The sequence below is a fragment of the Lissotriton vulgaris genome, chromosome 5 (genome assembly GCF_964263255.1).
Source record: "Lissotriton vulgaris chromosome 5, aLisVul1.2, whole genome shotgun sequence".
Lineage (NCBI taxonomy): Eukaryota > Metazoa > Chordata > Amphibia > Caudata > Salamandridae > Lissotriton > Lissotriton vulgaris.
In genome coordinates this window covers 939,575,237-939,595,055 of record NC_141693.1, presented here as the reverse complement: position 1 = coordinate 939,595,055, position 19,819 = coordinate 939,575,237, and the positions used below count along the sequence as shown (strand labels likewise).

At 43.8% G+C, this 19,819-nt stretch overlaps 1 protein-coding gene across 3 annotated transcripts in view; it reads left to right on the top strand.

Moving 5' to 3' along the window:
• Positions 1–2,139: 2,139 nt before the first annotated feature.
• The window catches only part of PPP2R2D (protein phosphatase 2 regulatory subunit Bdelta), a 247,969-nt gene continuing 230,289 nt past the window's right edge, over positions 2,140–19,819 (top strand). The window contains exons 1-2 of one of the 3 annotated variants that reach the window (XM_086922544.1): positions 2,140–2,536; positions 2,677–2,751. In XM_086922544.1, the coding sequence (XP_086778670.1) occupies positions 2,530–2,536; positions 2,677–2,751 (82 nt within the window). In that variant the 5' untranslated portion in view covers positions 2,140–2,529. The remainder of the gene's footprint in view (positions 2,537–2,676; positions 2,752–19,819) is intronic. The other 2 variants (XM_086922546.1, XM_086922547.1) reach the window with 2 other exon arrangements.

Genomic DNA, 19,819 nt, shown 5'->3' with positions numbered 1-19,819 from the left:
CAGTCACAGCTCTGGTGCAGGTAATGAGAGGTTATCCAGGGCACTAAGTCAAGAAAGGGCGATGGTGCAAAAAGTAGAACCTGGAGTATGGGCTGCTTTGCATACCTCTGATTTTGTTTGGTGAGAGATGGCACTCAGCTGAGCTCTTGTTCTTTATGACCCTCGCTGTTTTAATTTTAACTTTTGACTGAGATAGGAACCTGTTGCATACCGATCTGAAGACCAAAAGAACTTCTCCACTAATCCACTTCCAGGGTTGCCCCACCCACTGACTAAAGAAGCCCCTACTCTCCTAATGGACTAAGTCAATTACTGTTTCACTTTCAAAACCAGTGCACTTTTCAGGCTTCTGAAAGCCAAATGAAATGACAAAGGCTGACAGCTACATAAAATAAACATCACTCTTAGAGACAGCCATGTTTGCTATGTAATTTTTGTGTTGCACAGTGGCCTCTCTTCGCCAGCGGTAGTAAAGGCAGTCCCAGTGGTTGCAAAAGTAAAGCCAGGGGTCCCAACTGCGACCCCTGGCAACCCACAATTGACGTCAATGCCCCCTGAAGCTACGCCCCTGCCTTCCTGCCATCACTAAAGCCTTGGTAATTCTGAAGTTATTTACTTGCATGCTTATTCGAAAGGTGCCAGCTGGCTGTCTAGAATGTTCACTGTTTATGTACTATAGTGCACATTGTGAACCAAAACAAAGGAACTGGGACAGTTATGTAAAATCTATAAACAGATGACAAATAAAAGTTCACCACACCACATGCAGATATATTGAATCAAAGAAATTTACAGTACTGCAGATAAAACCACATCACCTCACCCATATGCAACTTGTAATGAGAAATAAACGTGTTTGGGGAAACCCAAGTTGCAGCTGAACAAATATCTTTAAAAAAGATGCCCAGGAAGAGCACATGGGCTTCCTGTGGAACAGCCCTTGATTAAAGCGGGAACCGTATACCCTGATTTTTGATAGGCAAAAAAAAAAGGTAATTCAAACCAACTTAATCAAAGTGGAAGCAGACGGAACATATTTTATTATTTATTTTAATTTTGAAGGTTTTATATAGCGCGAACAAGACTCTTGCGAGTATCAGAGCGCTTTACAGGTCATAAGTAGAAGGCAAGATTTGTTTCTTAACCCAAAGGCTATGAACATAATAAAATCTTATTTGTTGAAAAGATAACACTGTTCGCAAGCTAAAAGTAAGGGGGCTTTGTAGATTTAATGAATACAAAATAATTTCTCCAGATTAAGGAGATGGAAAAAGCCATACGGCTAGAGCAGCTAACTTTGGAGCTGGGGAACCGGGTTCGAACCTCAGCGTCGTCTCAGCATCCTGTGATTCTGGGCAAATCACCTAACCTACCGGCACCTACCAAAAAATGAATGTGTCCTTGTGTAACGTAACTGGTGCTCATGTAAAGTTCTCTAATACCTTTGGGTCAAGTTCACGCTATATAAATCTGCATACATTTTTAAAAGACAAATGAAAAAACAAGACATTAGAATTCAGAGGGCCAGCTTCATAAAGGTAACTTACAATTTTGAGTACGTTTACTACTTCTTGATATTCAAAGTCCAAGTGAAAGTCACATTTAAGAAAACAAAATAAAACAGTAGTAAGTCCAGCACTACAGATGGCCACCTATTGGTACTGCAACACTCTCCCATAGACAATAAGGAAGGTAGGGACTCTAAATAAATACAGGAGGAAACAATTGCAAATAAAAATACTTAAAATAGTTAAAAGTATAAATACATACAATTTAATGGTAAAAATATATAAAAATTCGAAGATATTTATTATAAAATATAATACTTTGTAACAACGATTATAATTTCTGAATTAGCATTCTATAGGACTAACGCTTTTCCCCCCTGTTTTTCATAAATGAGCTTTGAAATTACTGGTTTTCCTTTATTTTTAAATCCTCCAAAAACACCTTGAAAGAGAAAGATTGTTACCCTTTCCTCGCTTACTAATTGACAAGGAGCATGAAGGTGCCCAAGATTTGCCTGAAAAAACACACACTTTGTAACTTTTAGTTAAGGTGGGTTGGAACTGGTGGTGCCCATACTGACGGGAGGTGAGAGAGCGAGGGTCTTAAAGTCAGAAGCAAGGCATTGTTTCTGCCAGCAAAGCTGCTACTGTACTACTAAGGCGAGCGCGGCGAGATCTGAGTGAGCGCCCTGCGTGCGCCGCTGACGGGGAGGTTCCCCCGGCCCCCGCACTGTCACACGGGCTGCGGGAGGAGCCGGTGTGAGCCGCTCTCGCATCCTCTCCTCCCAGCTCTTATCAGGAAGCGAGTGGTCCTCCGGAGCCTGTCTATTAAGTGACGTCACTGAATCATGTCGACTCGCAATGTGCGGCCATTTTGAAAAAAAATCACGAACAGCCTGAGCGGCTCTGATTGCCCGGGAGTCCCTGCGAGCGAGCGGCCGCGCCCGGGGATCCGGCGGGAGTGGGGGTGCTGCAAGGGCCCAGGAGCCGCCACGAAGCCTGCCGCAGCACGCCCAACGCCATGGCAGGTGAGCAGCCGGGAAAACACATGGTCGGTGAGCCGGCTGGAGGTCCCCCTCTGCCGACCTGGGAAGGGAGGGTGCAGGGAAGCCGGCTAGGGCATGTGTATATAGGCGCTCACCCTAACCTCTCCTCTGCTCCCACACAGGCATCGGCGGAGCCAACGACTTCCAGTGGTGCTTTTCGCAGGTGAAAGGGGCGATCGATGAGGACGTGGCGGAAGGTAAGACTGTGGGGGTGAGGGTCCCCCCTCTGCATGGGGCGTGCAGGCCCCCGCCCATTTCTGCAATAACATGCCAGCGGGCACAGCCTCAGAAACGTGTGCCGGGTGTGTGACGTCTAATGCTCTGCGTCTGCTGCTCTGCACAGGGCATGACTAAGCTGCAGTCAGAGCAGTCTTGAGTGGGGTTGTGGGGAATCGCCCGTGGACTGGAGAGCGGCTGCGGGGGGCGCCGCTTTGTTGCAGCATGCGGGAAGTGGCCCGCTGTTGAATTGCTTCGGGGTGTTAGTGGCTCCTTAAGACAGCTGTATATGATTGATGGATTATGGGGAATAACAGCCATATTCTGGGATGGTGCTACACCAGTGGTGGCAACAGAGTCTGTGCCCATGACCTGCTGTAGTGTTGCGTTACAGCCGGTTGTTATCACCATAATGGTAGTCGCAATTCTGCCTGAAGGACACCCTTTATTGATCGTTAGCTGTTCTTCCGGGTCAAATGTACCCATGCTCCGTAACTTTCTGTATGGGCAATGAGGGTGTTTACAGAGCGATTCAAGAGAGATTGGGGCTGTCCACAAGAATGATGGTTTCTTTCACACATTTTCGCTCTCCTCTCTCATTTGAACTTAATAACAGTCTCCGGAATTCGTTTTTCTCGTGCCAGGTTGTACTTATTATTTTGATGTGACTGTTCATAATTGTCTTCTGTTTACACGACAACTGCATAACATGCAGAGTCCTCTAATATCGATTAAAAACGTGTGTGGCTGAATGATTGCATCGAATATCTTTTATCCTGTCAGTGTTGTTTTAAGGGGTTCGTAGAAAGTCGGATGTTTGTCCATCCTGAAGTTTTGTTGAGCCACTGTACTTGAATATTTTGATGGCTGAAACTGTTAAACTATGCGCAACACTGTGCATCTGCATATTTGGTATATGCCATACTTTTCTTTCATCTGCCTTAGTTACTCACTATTGTAGACCTACTCAGAGCAGAACCTGATTATATAGGCCTATACTGTGAAGCAGTGCTAAACTACTGTATCACGTATATTATTGCTCTCTTTTGGTAAAGGAATAGGAATTGAACTTTGCTCTCTAGTAATGTTTGTAGGGCCATGGAATTTAATAAAATATCTACTTTGGACAGGTTGTTAAATAAATCTTCTTGTCCTGTATATAAAAAAATACACTTGTCTCCTTGGTGCCATGTAATGCGGCGACAAATTATGGCAGCGATCTCATTTTGTAAGATTTATGACAGTAGCCTCTCTGATTATTCCAGGACTCATACTATAGTAGGGATTGACTTGTAGCAATTCCCTTATTTTGCCACCTTTCGGAAGATCTACATACTGGGGTTGGAGGTAGCATTATGGAATGGTTCCTTCCAGGGTTGTAATGCCCTTTTGAGTCTGCGCAAAGCTACTAACTTGCATGTTTTAGGGGTTTTCACCAGCTCTTCTTTAATCTTTTCCCATACGAAGAAATGTTTGAAATGTATCCCTGACAAAGGCAAAAGTATAACTTCTTACAAGGTTAGAAAAAAAGTGGTTGGAAGAAAAATGGTCTTGTAAACCCATTACTTATTTTTTCATGAGCAAATCTACACATTCATATTTCTATGTGCTAAAATGCAGTTCACAAATATTTTTTAGAAGTAAGATTTCCTGGCCTATGTAAGTTCTTGTGAATTCATTAATGCCGTAGTACTGCACAAGTGCAAATACATATACCATGGGTGAATTTTAGTGACTCTGAAAGAAATGGGCCCAATCTATAGGTCTGGTCTTTTTATCCAGATTTTTTTAAATTAAAATTCTATCTATCACCCGGCTTCACTGTGAGTGACCGCATTCTGCTCTTTCACAAGGAGGATACTGGCACACAAAGTAGCTCTATTTGGTCCCAGGAACTACTATGGCAATCTGCTTTTTGAAACCCCCCAAAAGATTTTTGCTTTTTTACCATTGTTTGTTATATTCATGAGGGCTCAGGAGCATCCACAGCAATAAAGTTTTACAAAATACATGACAAAACAAGACACACATCGACAAAACCAAAAGGTTGACCACCTATTTCAGACCTGTTGGCTTTGCCAATAGTTGTTAATTTTCATGTTCATAGAAAAGCGTTCCCCATCTGGGGTTTGTCCCCTTCAGCACTGCCAAATGCCCCTATTTTATGAGGGATCCTTAATCGCAATAAATCAAGTAATCCAATCTTAACATTGAACTGTTTTTAATTCATCAAAAAGGTGCTATTTCTGTTTCTCATGACACCTTATTAGGAAACGTAATTCATTCTCTCCAGTTTTTCAACAATGGCATTCCATACTTATGCCATCCAGTCCCAAAGCATTTCGGGCGAGGAAAGCCCTTCCTCAGGGGATAGTAGTTATCACGGCCCACTCATAAACATACCGGCGTGCCTTGCAAGTACTTGCCCCTCGTAAAATAGGGGCATTTGGCAGTGCTGAAGGGACCGAACCCTAGATGGGGAACGCTTTTCTTTACTCATATATATTTTACACTCAAGGATCAGAGTGTACCCTTTGATGTATGCTTCAATACCCGAGTGGAATACTTTGGAGTGTGTGACCCAGAAAATTAGTGATTATTTTCATGTTGCCCATAATCTAGTTGAAACTGGTTCCATTCTGATTATTGTTTGGAAATACTAGCATGTATTAACAGACTTTACTAAATGATGCTTGAAATAAGTGATGCCTAACATTTTGCACTAGTTTAGCAAAAATGTTTTTTTGAGGTTGTTGCATTTTATTGTGAACTTTTTTCTATAAAACAAAGAATCGTCAATCCTGCTTTCAAGCTTCTGAAAATATCTGTCTTCTCAGAGAGCCTTATATGTAGCCTCATACTGTTAAACTTTGAAAACATATGGACGTATTTTTATACTTGAACCACCTTTAATTGTGCAGTTGGAGCTTACAGCATTTCGTTAGAGAGTTCACCCTTAAAAGCTTTACATTCATGAACCATTAATAAAAGAGCGAACAGCATTACCAGAAGGTCACCAATGTTACCCTAATTGCGGACAATGACCTTCCCTGATCCATAATGTGGTACTATAAACTGGTCCGCCAAAGGGTTTATACTGCAGGGGGTTGGGCCTACTTGTCCCAAGGACTAAATAAACATGACCCGACCACCTTCCCACCCAACAACATGCACTTGGTGTCGGACTATAGGAATTCCACATCCCTGGTTTGAAACTGCATTTATTACAACCTCTCTGTAGACACCTAAGCACACATTCATGCAGACACACCCACAAATTTGCAGACACACCCACATATACACAAACTCAGGGGCGTAGGAGACACTAAAATTCTGGGGGGGACAGGGAAACCTTGTGGACTTTCCAGTGACGCTATACAAATCACTGCCCGTTAAACAAATACAATCGCATACTTTCTAAATGAAATATTGAGAAAAGCAGGCATGTTGTCACAGTTTTCATGTATGCTTTATTGTTATTTGCATTCATATAGTAATCAGACCAAATGTTAAAGAACCATGTATATGAATCTTGCTGCACCAAGCAAACATAGGTCGCTGACTTAGGGTATGGGCGTCGTGTTTGCAAGTGCATTACGATTTGAAAAGTACCTGCTGCTGCATTCCTGGTGTCCAGCAATTTTCAGGCAACAATAAAAATGTGAAGATAACTTTGGCGATTAATGTTCTTTATTGAGAGAGATCGGAGGTTTGTCTAGTGGAAGTTTTGACTCTTGGTAAGGTAGACACAGTGGGGTAATATGCCTGCTGCAAAGAATGTGTAGCACGCAGATCACAAAATGCTATCATGTAAATTGGTCAGTGAGTTACTGCTTTTGTCTGAGAGATTATTTTGGTATTTGCAGTTTATAAGTTAAAATCCTAACATTGAGCTATTAACCATCATCAAAGAGCTGCATGAAAACTTCAAGGTATAGATTAGAACATTATGATTTTTCCCCAGTGTTTGCTTATCCTAAAGTTGGAAAATGGGTTCATTATGATAGAAATCAATTCTGATTATTAAAGAGAACACTCCAACCATGGTGTTATGTTTTATTTTCTGAGTTTGTGCTTCTTTAGTGTTGCAAAGCCATCTTGTGCCCTGGGCACTCCCCAACGTTTTGCTGACTGGTACTGGTGGTACCTGACTCTGACTGACCCTGGCCTGTGCTGTTCTGAAAGAGACACTTAAAGATACTGTCAAACACCTACATACACTAGGGTGCACTATGGATTAGGGTACCCCTATGATTGGCATGACCTCTCCTATAAGGCCCTAGTTCATAATAGGGCAAGGAGATTAGAACTACCTTTAAGTCCCTAGAATATAATAGGGCATGGCAGTGTAGAGGCCAGAAGCCCTTTCTGCGTTTGCATGTGTGCACTGCTGAAGCCTGAGGTCAGTTAAAAGTAGCCCTGTGTTGTAGGACTGCTTTTAAAATGCAAATTGTGCCCGAACTCGACTTTTGGGTTCAGGGAACTTATAAATTGATTAACTACAATGCTGGGGCAAAATTAAGTTAAGTGCAAAAATGTTTTCCACTTAACTATGGCTGTATCATATTTGCAATAATATATATGAAGAGGGGTGGAGAGGAAAGAAAAACATATAACAAAGCGTACAAGCAGTGACACAGTTGTGTATTATGAAAAACTGCTCTCACTCACACACAATGTGTGTGACATGCTTCATTATCGGGTCTGCTGCGACGCCCAGGTGTAGCCACGCTAAGGGCGGAACATAGGGAGGGGAAACCTAAAATACAAGGACAAAGTGCAACACAAAACTGGAAGTGACAACAATGTTCACAACAGGAAAAGACAATCCAGGACTGGGTGCTGTGTCAGAACAAAAAGTGCAGTCAAAAATAGTGAAGTTAAAACTGGCTCCTGGATACCCAATTTAACTTTATTGATAGGTTCCAAGGACAGGACTAAAACTGATTTACTGATGGTGGTGTTAAAGTAGGAAATTAGGAACCCCTAACACCCCTCCTTTACTGCTAATGTCAACATGTTTCGACCTAAGCGTGCCCTCAAATGGTCGGTCACATAGGTCTTCTTCAGGACGTCTGCCTGTCCCAGTTTCATATAGTAACCCCCTTACCGTAGTCTGGTGCTATAGAGGTACTAGTAGATTTCTCAATCAATTAGGTCCATGTGGAGGGAACTCCACCAACACGGATGACATGTACTGCAAGGAAATATATAGCATTCACAACTGTCAACAAGGCCAAATGTTGGCTACACTGCAGTGTTTCAAAACAACGTATTCCCTCGTCTTGCATAATGCCCCTCCATCTTAAATATATTTCTTTATTTCAAACCCACAGGCAACTGCTAGCCAGTCAGTTGACCCTACCTTAAACCAATTGTTACAAAAATTGATAAAAAAAAGTGTCCCACTAATCTTTTAAAATACCAAACATATCGTAAATGGCTCTCACAGGAAGATTATAATCTCCACTAGGTGACTTCATGATCTTTTCGTAATTCATGATATGTGCCCATATATATGTTTATGTATGTATCCTCTCGTTCATTAAAAATAGTACCAACTCACCGAGTTTATTAGGAGATTAAACTCGACCTGACGTCTGGGGGGGAGGAGTTCTAAAGAACACAACCTATGTCATAAAACAAACGGAGATTCACAAATGCAGAAAAGCCAAAATCATGACATGTATCCATGTCTACATAGTTATGCGCCCCTCTAGACAGCTATAAATAGTTTGTTTTGAAACACTGCAGTATAAGCAACACTTGGCCTTGTTGACAGTTGTGAATGCTATTTATTTCTATGATGAAGCATGTCACACACATTGTGAGTGAGGGCAGTTTTTCATAATACACAACTGTCACTGCTTGTACGCTTTGTTATGTTTTTCTTTCCTCTCCAACCCTCTTTGTGTATATTATATTTACTTTAGGGGGTTCAGGCGGTAGAGTTGTGTGTAGACCCTCTCCCCTCCCATGTGTGAGAGAATGTATAATATTTGCCACATAATACATCATCTGTTGCATAATCTAACAATTTGACCCACAACAATTTTGAAGCTCAAATGGATCAAAAATTACTAAAAGAAATGTGACTTATGATCTGTGAAGTGCAGGGGCCTTTGCAAAGGTTGACTGGTCACCTTTCCCTCTGCTGCATTTGAATGTTACACAGGTACTAATGAGGCAAAAGCTTTGCAGAGGCTGTTAGTATGTGTATATATATGTTAAAATAATAAAGTTTCATAAAATGCACTGCATCAAACTGCAGCCTTTTTATTGTTGCATCATTTAGTCAATACTGCAACATAATTTTGGCCTCCATTGCTACATAACTCCAGTGGCCCGAAAGAAGGCTGCACATGTTAAAATTGTTTGTGCATGAAGCAGAGACCATGAAGTTTGCAAACTTAGGGGCTGATTACGAAGGCAGGCAGACTTCAGTCCTTCCGCCATCGAATCGGGGAATGGGACCACTGGCCTTCAAGGTGGCGGCCCCACGATAGGCATTACAATGCGACCGCCACTATGGCGTTCGCCGTGCCTATCTTTTACATTGCAGCAGGTGCTGCTGGCTGCATCATCTGCCTCAATGTAAAAACTGACATGTTACAAATATCACTGCACTACGTGGCAGGCACAATGCGGTGCCTGCCACATGGTGCAATGATATGTAGGGGGGCTTCTTAGATGCCCCCCAGGTCCCATGTCTGGGGCCGGGGGGAAAGGGGCCCGCTATGGCCCTCCAATGTCCCTTTCCACCAAAAGTTCATGGTGGGTAAGCTGCCATGGATAGGCTGGCGGGTAAGGGGTATCGTAATCATTACTGTGGTGCCTGGTAGGTACCACCAGCATTGTAGGAACCACGAGCCCCTCCTCCGCACTGGCGGGCTTAAGGAGCCAGTCGGGTGCGTGGCGGTTGGTCTTTCCGACCACCAGGGAACCACCTGCCATTGTAATATGGTTGGCGTAGATGCAGTCACCGATGGCGGTGGGACCGCCACTGACGGGGTGATGTGGCGGTTCCACCTCCATTATAATCACCCCTTAAGTTTGGTGTGCATGCAAATCCTACATTGCAGACCCCTGGTAAGTTGCAACTCTACTGCTGAAAAAGGCCAATGGAGGTACCAATGGATGCGGTGGACTGGCCTCCAGGATCTTGTGACCTCAGTGACAGTCACTGTCAGTCTAGGGTGTGCTTCTTCGTATGCCTGCTCGCAAGACTGGAGGTGAACTGCAGTATGGATTGTGGTAGACAGGCCTTCAAGGTTAACTCACACTTGCCACCGTTAGGGTCCACCTGCGTGTGCTAAGACGCCAGGGCTTCTAAGGTCTATCGGTCCTCCTAAGGTGTAGCATCGGAATGAGCTCGGTCAGGAGTGCCGTCTGGTGGACTGGTCATGAATGCTGTAAATGGTGCGCCAGTTCCAAATTCAGCAGCTCTGGCCAGAGTGCCACATCTTCTCCCACACTGAACACCATAGTGCCCCACTGAGAGAAACTTGCACTGCCTTCAGCTACAACTCAATTGTGCTGCAACTAAATTCAAATTATGCACTAGACAATAGTAAAATGCTGCCTGAAAAAAAATGAAGAACACCCTGAAAAAAGCAAACGCTGATAAGGAATGCAAGAATAAGCAAATCATGTGAAATGTATTCAGGAACAACATGGTTACCTTAACAGTTTTAAACTCATTATTCAGAAATCAGTAAGTGATTTTTCCTGAAAAATTCAGGACATGGCTACAGGACCAGGAAGGGACCCGTTTCAATGTCCATTGCTTATATCCTTTCAAAATGAAACCAGCTTGGTTTTAAAAAAAAAAAATCACATCCCCGAACAGAGAGCTGCAGTACACATTTTAAAGCTAAAATAATTTTAAAAAAATGTATTAAACATTTACACTTCACCCATCACCCGGGTATTGCAGTCCCTTTAGGAATGGTTCACTTCCCCACCATGGGAAAACAATGTTGTTCAAAGAAAGAAGAAAAAAAGAAAGCGCTTTCACTGGCAAACTCTGTACAGTGGTTTTAATATGTGTTGATGTAAATACCAATCTGGCCTGTCTGCTGACCACTCTGTATTGCTTAATTTAGATATTTCATTTTTTTTCTCTCCGTCCCAAGGTTTTTCTTTGGATTTATAAAACAGTCAGTAAATGAGGAAATATCCAGCCAAAGTGTCAGCCTATTTTGGATCCATTTCACAGAGAAACAAATAAAGAAAAGGTGATGCAAGACAGAGTACATAAGAGCTCTTGAAATCAGAACTTAAGCAGGAGCAAGACAGAGACAGAAAGGGGTATAAAGGAAAATAGAGAGTTTTTTCCCCTTCTCTGCCCTTCCTAGAACGGAGCCTTCCTGCAGCATAACAAAGGGCGGGTGGCCTCTTTGACTCCAGTCAGGTCATGTGCAAGGCCATTAGGGAGCGCTTTCACACAATAATGACCCTACCACAGACAGGAGGGAGAGGGGAAATTATTTTGTCCCCTCACCCCCCCCCACCCTTGACCCCCCCCCATGTCCCCCCCCCACTCCAAAATCTGGGGGGGATATTTCCCCGCGTCCCCCACACTTCCTACGCCCATGCACAAACTCTTTTACAGACACTGCCCACACGTGCACACACACACAACAGACTGACAGATACCCTGGTACAAATTGCAAATAAAGTAAAAGGTAGTGGGCGGCATTTTTCAATTCTCGCCTAGGGCGGCAAAACACCTAGAAACGGCCCTGATCCGCTCACAAGGTAGTTCTGTTCAATGACAGTCTTTTTATTTCTACTTAATCATTACTGCAGTTTTGCTGTTTTTATTTAGAGCCAAATATGATAGGAGGGCCCGTTCCAGGTTTGTCGTTTACGTTTTCCTAACCAATTCGGTTGTAAATTCATTTTAGAGTTCCCTTTGTTTATCTGACTGCTTTTTATTTCACAGCAAACCAGATTGTATTAATTTGAAACTATTCTGTATTACATTATCATCCTTGTACTATGAATGCAAGGAAGTGTAATTATATCTATCTACAAAACTGTAGTCAATAGATGAGCTTTATTTTTTTTCAAGAACCAAAATATTGCCCATAGTAATTTTTTTGATTGAGCGAGAGTATGTCAGCTTCTTAAGCAACGTTTTGCAAAAAATCAGAGCTGTCAAATGGCTGACTGCTAACGCCAGACATACTACCTTTGCCAATGCTTGCTTTTGAAAAATTATTCTTGTACTTAAAATCGCTCCCATTGGTAATTTTTAAAAAGTTTATAAAAATATATATTTTTTATTTTGCTCCCAGCGTTCAAAGGCAGGCAGCAAAATGTTCACAAGAGTTTTTCCTTTTAAGCCCAGGCTCTAAATAAAAAGTGATCTAAAGTCAATTGATGACATTTGCTCTCAATGAACTACAAAAGTGAAGCAGCCAAAATATAGCACGTATTCAGTTTTTTTTTTTTTTTTTAGGACTCGCCAAGCCAATGCGCTTGCGCATTGCTTTGGCGAGAATTATGTAGGGGCTCCAGCCATGAGGGCTCTGGAATGCGGAATATGGCCAGTGCATGTGTGCCGGGCGCGCCCTCACCATTTGCTCCCCCGCCCCCCCAATCAGACTTGAAAGGAAGCAGCTCGCACACCACCATTTGTCTGTGCCTCGGCATAAGACTTCAAAGGAATGTGCTCCCGCCCTGCCCCCGCCACAGCAATGCCAGGAGCTTGTTATATTTTCTCTGTCTCTCGAACTTGGCCCGTGGGCGTTAGACAACGGGACAAGACGTCGCAGATTTGCCCACACAGCTATAATTTTTCTGTGTCCTGTCATTTCCTTCCAGCATTATTTTTTTTCTGTTTGTGACTCAATGTCATTGTCCTAACCCCTTAATTAGTCGATCTCTTTTCCCCTTACTGTACTTAATCTGTTAGTGGATCACCCTCTTTGTACTAACCCCACACCTGGTCCCTGTTCACCCCTCACTCAGTGCTCCTCTTTTCACCTCGCACTTTACTTGTTATGTTAGTGGCTCACCCTCCTTATTATGACCCACCTACCCCATTCTTGACCAGTCACTCGCCATGCATTAGCTAAAGCTCGCCAGTGGGCCTTTTGCCCCTCACTAAAATCTCCTCTCCTCACCTTCGTTTCCCAATCCTCTCCGCACCCCCAGACTCGCCCACTGTTTCCCAAATTGCACTTCCAAACTACTCTCTAATCGTTTTTTACCCAAGTGTTGCTTATCTCCCCTGCCCTCGTCCATTGTTCCATTGCTGCCCCTCTGCTTATACCTATTAAAGCATCTCCTCTACTCGCCACTCTCCCTTTCCATTTACTCCCAAAGCATTCCATTGCCCCCGTATTACCTCTCCTCACTGGCACTCATGACAAGGAACACAATTTCAAACTTGGTGGAATTACACTCCTTTCCCCACTCTCTCCTACTTCCCTTGCAACATCTTTCTTTCCCTAATTTCTCTCTTCTCGCCAACTGTTTTTCCCTCGCTTCCACAATCTCCCCTGCATCACTCATTCCATTGACAGTCTTCCCAAGTTCAACCCCCATCCTTCGCTCCCTACCTTACTGTTACCCATTATTCACGTACGTCTCTCCTCTTCCTCGCACAACGCACGTTTTTTTATTTATTATTTCATATTGCCAATGCTTGTTTTCCCTTCGCTTGCCCCGCAATCACTTTAGCAGCACCCCTTTGATGTTCTCCTTCAAAGAACATCCTTTTAGGGCTGCGACAACCCGCCCAGCCCTCTCCCTATCCGCACAACTCGCGTTAATTTTTTAAAAATTATTTCATATTGCCAATGCTTGTTTGGCCTGCGCCTATGTTGCCCTTTCCCGCGGCACACATCCTGCTTTGTACTGTTGCAAGGGGTTGACAGAAAAGAAGTTTGCACCGCTGCTCCATTTGTGAAGCCTTTTCAAGGTAATAATTCAAAAAGGGGGTGGTGATGGACAGAGTAATAGCCTGGTGTTTCCCTGGTGACCACCATGAAATAAACTACTGACCGCCTTCCCTTTCCCGTATCTTTCCACCTCTTTTGGCGCCCCTCCTGTCTAGCACTCCACTATTTGGGCGCATTCAGGCATTTTTTATAGCATATTTTTTAATATGTTAATTATAAATTGAACACTTAATTCTGGAATCTTGCAAATAAAACGAGCAACCGGGAAGCAAGCCGCCACCTCCCCGATCTCCCATCGCTCAGAAACAGGGGCTCTGCTAGCACGTGCACAGATAACTCCAGTAGTGAGGCCTTGAAACCGTTATCTCAGCTGGCAGCGAGCCTTCCAGTCAACCTGATGTACCAGGCTGTCTGGAGGGGGCAGTTGTGGGTGTAGACAGCAGAGATGGAAAAGTGCCCTGGTCAAATGCAAAAGGATGGCCACAAATGTGGTTGGTTACAGTGCTTAATATGAGCCGGTGGTTTCCAGGGCTCGGCACCGGCACTTAATTATCAACACCGGAGCTTGTGACAGGCTGCCGCAAGGGGGCACTGTCTAGATAATTTAAAGATGACCACAGCAACAGGTAATCAGTAATTTAATCTAAATTAAAAAAATTACAATTAGCCGTTCTTCTAGCTTTGGGGGCCTGAAATAGTCAGAATGATCACACTTGTTGGAGTGTGATGGTTAGTAGTCGTGTTGTTACTATCACCCCTGATGAAAACGTGTGCCGTACATGAAAACATGGTCCGTAATAAACCAAGGAAGATGTTTACAATTTTGAAGATCCTCCTTTGACAGGAAGCCACCCCCAAACATGGCTCTGCAGACACAGCTCAGCAGTACCAATGACATTTAAGCTCTGCGGTGGAGCGGGCGATTGTATTGAAAGACCCAGTGCCTCGTTGAGAGAGTGATCGTCTGTTTGTTTCTCAGGCAGCTGGCCATGATAGGTGCCTGGTGGCAATGGGCTTCCCAGAGACCTTTAATTATTTACCCTGCTGTGGCTACATTGTTGGACAACGAGAGTCCTTACATCTCTAGTACTTGGCTCAGACTTTGCACCTCAGTCCAGCCAAAGTGCAGTGGTTCTCTGATCCTGCAGTACTTGATTCTGCTCTGCTCTCTAATCTTTATATACATATTCTTTGAATTATTTCAGTAGTGTTTTAATACTGGATAAAAACCTACAGGTGCGTGCATTAGCTACTTTGTGGATGCTTAACCGCATGCGCGCTAGCGAGTTTTCCCGCTGTGCGCTGAAATTTCAAAATAGAGCCTTACGTGACAAAGCCAGCTCGTCATGCGCGCAGCGCAGGTAACGCCCATGACGAGCTGGCTTTGTCACCAGCATCGAAGGGGTTAATTGAATGGCAGAAGTGTTTCTGTGAAAGCAATAGTTCCAATCTTTAAGAAGGGATCACCTCTGCTCCCAGTCAACTATAGGTCAATAAGCCTGATAGACGTGTCACAAAAACTGTTTGCCAGGCTGTTGCTGAACCGCCTACTGGATTGGATGAGGGAGTGTAATATCCTGAGTCCTTTCCAAGCTGGCTTTAGGGAGAAGGTCTCAACCACAGACCAGGTCTTTCGGCTTGTTTTCATTTTCTGGAAAACGGTGCAGCTGGAGGGTGGCAGCCTCTACACTGTATTCGTGGACCTGAGGGCGGCCTTCGACCTGGTTCCCCGGAAAAAGCTTTGGGAGGTGCTGGCCAAATTGGGTGTCCCTGAGGGTCTGTTGAAGATGATTGTTTGTCTTCCCAGTGCCAATTTTGCACAGGTAAGGTGTGGTAAGATGGGGGCATTGTCTAATAGGTTCCCCGTTGCCAGGGGGGTAAGACAGGGTTGTGTGCTTGCACCGACCCTGTTCTGCCTCTATGTCAACGGGGTTATTTCTCACCTAATCGGGGTCGTTAACTCTGACGCTCCCAAATTAGCGGGTGTAAGGGTGCCGGCTGTCATGTTCGCCGATGACACCCTGCTGCTTTCAAAGTCTGCAACGGGCATCCAGCGTGTCCTTGATGGTTTTGCGGACTTTTGTGAGGACCATGGTCTCGAAATTAACACCTCAAAGACCAAATTCATGGTCTTCAACCCCCCACCGAAATTCCGCTTCAGCCCCAAAATTGGACAAAGCAGGCTTGAGAGGGTGAAAACCTTTGAGTATCTTGGTGTCATGCTAAATGATAGACTGTCCTGGAACACGCATCAGGAGAAAGCTCTCCTTAAACTGATCCAATACTCTGGGGGCATCATGAATCTTCTGGCGAATAACAAATCATCGATCAGGCCCATAGGTCCTCCGATACAGATCTACAAGATACAGGCAAGGGGGGCTGCCATGTATGGGTGCGAATTTTGGGGCCATGTAGGTACATTAGATCTGCTGAAAGAGGAGAACAAATTTATTCGAAGGATTGTAGGACTCCCCCCTAGTACGCCCCTCGTCCCTCTTAGGTTGGACCTGGGGTTACGACCGCTAGACGAAGAACTAGCTTTTCGCCCTCTGGCTTATTGGCGTAGGCTGTGGGCAACCCCAGAATTGGCCAGCTACAGACCGGGATTACATGAGGTGCTCGCCATGCCCAATGCGGGGAAAATTAAGTGGCTTAAATTTATCAAATCAGAACTGGAGGGTCTGGGACTTTCGAAGATGTGGTCTGATCCTCTGGCTACTTGCCCACTTATTCCCAAAAAGGAATTAGCTAAGGCATATCACGACAGTAAATTAATGGAACTTTTTAACCACCAAAAACCTGGTTCATTGACTGATTCGTTCAAATGCTTTAAGGACACTTACAACTTTGAACCAACTCTAGATAAATTGCATCCTCCTTCGCTCAGGAAACTATATTTGCAGTGGAGACATGGGTCTCTCCCTATTCGAACATTCACAAGCAAATGGAGCGAACAATCAACCAGTATCTGCCCAGCATGTAGAACGTCTGACGAATCTGAACTTCACATACTCTTTTTTTGTCCGGTTTACAGAGAGATTCGCAAGAAATGGATAGTTCCCCTATGCAGAAATCTGGGATTTGTGGAGTGTTTGGCTGCTCATAGAGTTTTGAAATCCAATCTGACTGATCATATTGTGTTTGCAGTGGCCAATACCTGGGTGCTATCTGGTGTCTGAGAAGGAAATGTCTCAGGGCTGGCAACTGACCTTAATGCACCTAGGACATGATAGTGTAATAAGGGACTCTGTCTTTCAACAACAATGTTTGATTTTATACTGTATAAATTCCCATTTTTAAACAAAGTTTTTAAATGAATGTTCTAAACGTCTTTTATGGTAAAAATTTTACCGAAATAAAGATTTTTTGAATTGAATTGAAAGCAATATGAAATCACTAAATATTTGCAAAGGAGCATACATATGTATAGTTGAAAACTTGCCTCAAGAGAAATCTCCGGACATTTATGATTCAAACCATTTCCCTGTTCCCTTCTCTTCTCCAGTGCTGATCTGCTGCTCTCTTCCACCTCGCCTCCTTCTCTAACTCCCTGTTCTCTTCTCCTGTGCCGATCTGCTGTTCTCTTCCACCTGCCTCCTTCTTTAACTCCCTGTTCTCTTCTCCTGTGCTGATCTGCTGCTCTCTTCCACAGCCTCCTTCTTTAACTCCATGTTCTCTTCTGCTGTGCTGTTATGCTGCTCTTTTCCACCCACCTCCTTCTCCAACTCCCTGTTCTCTTCTCCCGAGATGATCTGCTGCTCTCTTCCACCTGCCTTCTTCTCTAGCTCCCTGTTCTCTTCTCCTGTGCTGATCTGCTGCTCTCTTCCACCCAACTCCTTCGTTAACTCCCTGTTCTCTTTTGCTGTGCTGATGTGCTGCTCTCTTCCAAGCCGCCGCCTCCTTTAACTCCATGTTCTCTTCTCCTGTGCTGATCTGCTGCTCTCTTCCACCCGCCCGTTCTCTAACTCCCTGTTCTCTTCTCCTTTGCTGATCTGCTCTTCTCTTCCACCCGCCATATTTTCTAACACCTTGTTGCCTTCTCCTGTGTTGATCTTTTTGCTCTCTTCCATCCACCACCTTCTCTAACTCCCTATTCTCTTCTCCGGTGCTGACCTGCTGCTCTCCTCCACGCCGCCTCCTTCTCTAACTCTCTGTTCTCTTCTCCTGTGATGATCTGCTGTTCCTTTCCACCGCATCCTTCTGTAACTCCCGGTTCTCATGTCTTGTGCTGATCTGCTGTTCGCTTCCACCCACCTCCTTCTCTTCCTCCCTGTTCTCTTCTCCTGTGCTGATCTGCTGCTCTCTTCCACCCGCCTCTTTCTCTTACTCCCTGTTCTCTTCTCCTGTGCCGATCTGCTGTTCTCTTCCACCCGCCTCCTTCTTTAACTCCCTGTTCTCTTCTCCTGTGCTGATCTGCTGCTCTCTTCCACCCCGCCTCCTTCTTTAACTCCCTGTTCTTTTCTCCCGTGCTGATCTGCTTCTCTCTTCCACCCGCCTCCTTCTTTAACTCCCTGTTCTCTTCTCCTGTGCTGATCTGCTCTCTTCACCCCACCTCCTTCTTTAACTACCTGTTCGCTTCTCTTCTCTTCTGCTGTGCTGATCTGCTGCTCTCTTCCACCCGCCTCCTTCTTTAACCACACACACACATACATACAACCATGCACACATACACACACAACCACACACACAACCACACACACACCAACAAAACCAGACCCACAAAACCAGACCCAACCACACACATCTATCTTTCGCCCTCACTCTATCTATCGCACCACCACCGCATTACTCCGGGGCACCGCAGCATCACTATGCGCTACCATAGCATCACTGAACACCACAGCATCACTCGTCGACACCACATCACTCAGCGCCACCACAATATCAATCTGTGCAAGCATTCAACAACTAGTTCAACTATGTTCTCTCAATGTTTCAAGCTTTATTACAAATGTCACAAAAAGATGTTAATATTTCACTTCTGTTCTTGGATTTTTGTCACAATAAAATACACCGAACAAAATCTTCACAAAAGTTATTTACAAAAGTTTAAGCTATTTCCATTATAAATTACAATAACTTTTATTTAAGTATTCATTATTTAAATACATTAAAAGCCATTGTCATTTGTAATATCAATACATCTAAGTCACGTAAATACAAAACATGTTGCATTACAAATGCTATAGGTGTCATATTTGCAAAAGATAAAAGTATTGGCATTTAAATGACAAAGCTATTAATTTCGCTATTTTCAAAACCAACACATAACTAAAAAAATTGTAATTTTCAGGACCAATAGCTCACTTTCCTAATGCAAGACCTATTGAATTGCAAATGCGTGTTTAGAGGTGTCTCGAGTCTTCTCCTGAAATAAGAACACATGAGGTTGATCCAGAAGTAGTGTGGGATAGCTGTGCTAGTAGTGGTATTGCATTTCCAACTTAAAAACTGTACAGCCATCTCAAGGCTACAATATGTTTGGGACTCCACGGCTCACCCCTCATCCAATTTCTTTCTTGTCCTCTTATTCCTGGCAGTCTTACTGATACTGCACCTACCCACTTCTGGCCTCCTGGTTCATCCAAACTGCTGTCTCTGGTCTTCTGGACCACGTGCTCCTGGATTGAAAAATCTGCTGTTATCAGGTGCAATGTTAATGCAGTTTCTCTCAGCGTCCACTACCCATAGCAAGTGGAACTTCCCTGCTAATTTCACAGGTCCTAATATGAGCGCAATAATCTTCTATGTCCCAGTGTGTATTACGTGTTTTAATCAGTGCTCGGATTTTTGTTACCAATTTGAAGAAAAACTGCTCTTAAATCTGGACACTTGGTGACAGTAACACAGTCATATCAGACTGGCCTATGCCTCTTTATAGAACAAATGACCAGCACCCATAAATTATTAAAAAAATTATATTTCTGTATCGCTGCATGAGGCACACAAGTGTTTGATTTAGGATAATATTCTTATAGGTAAGGGACTCTGATCTTTATAATGTAATTTTGTGACTGTTCGACTAATGACAAAGGTAGAACAAAGTTGACAAATACTATAGTTATTTGCGTTATTATCCTTATTTCCCTAGTTCAAGAGCGAAATGTGTGTTGGCTGAGGACAATCAATTGAAATT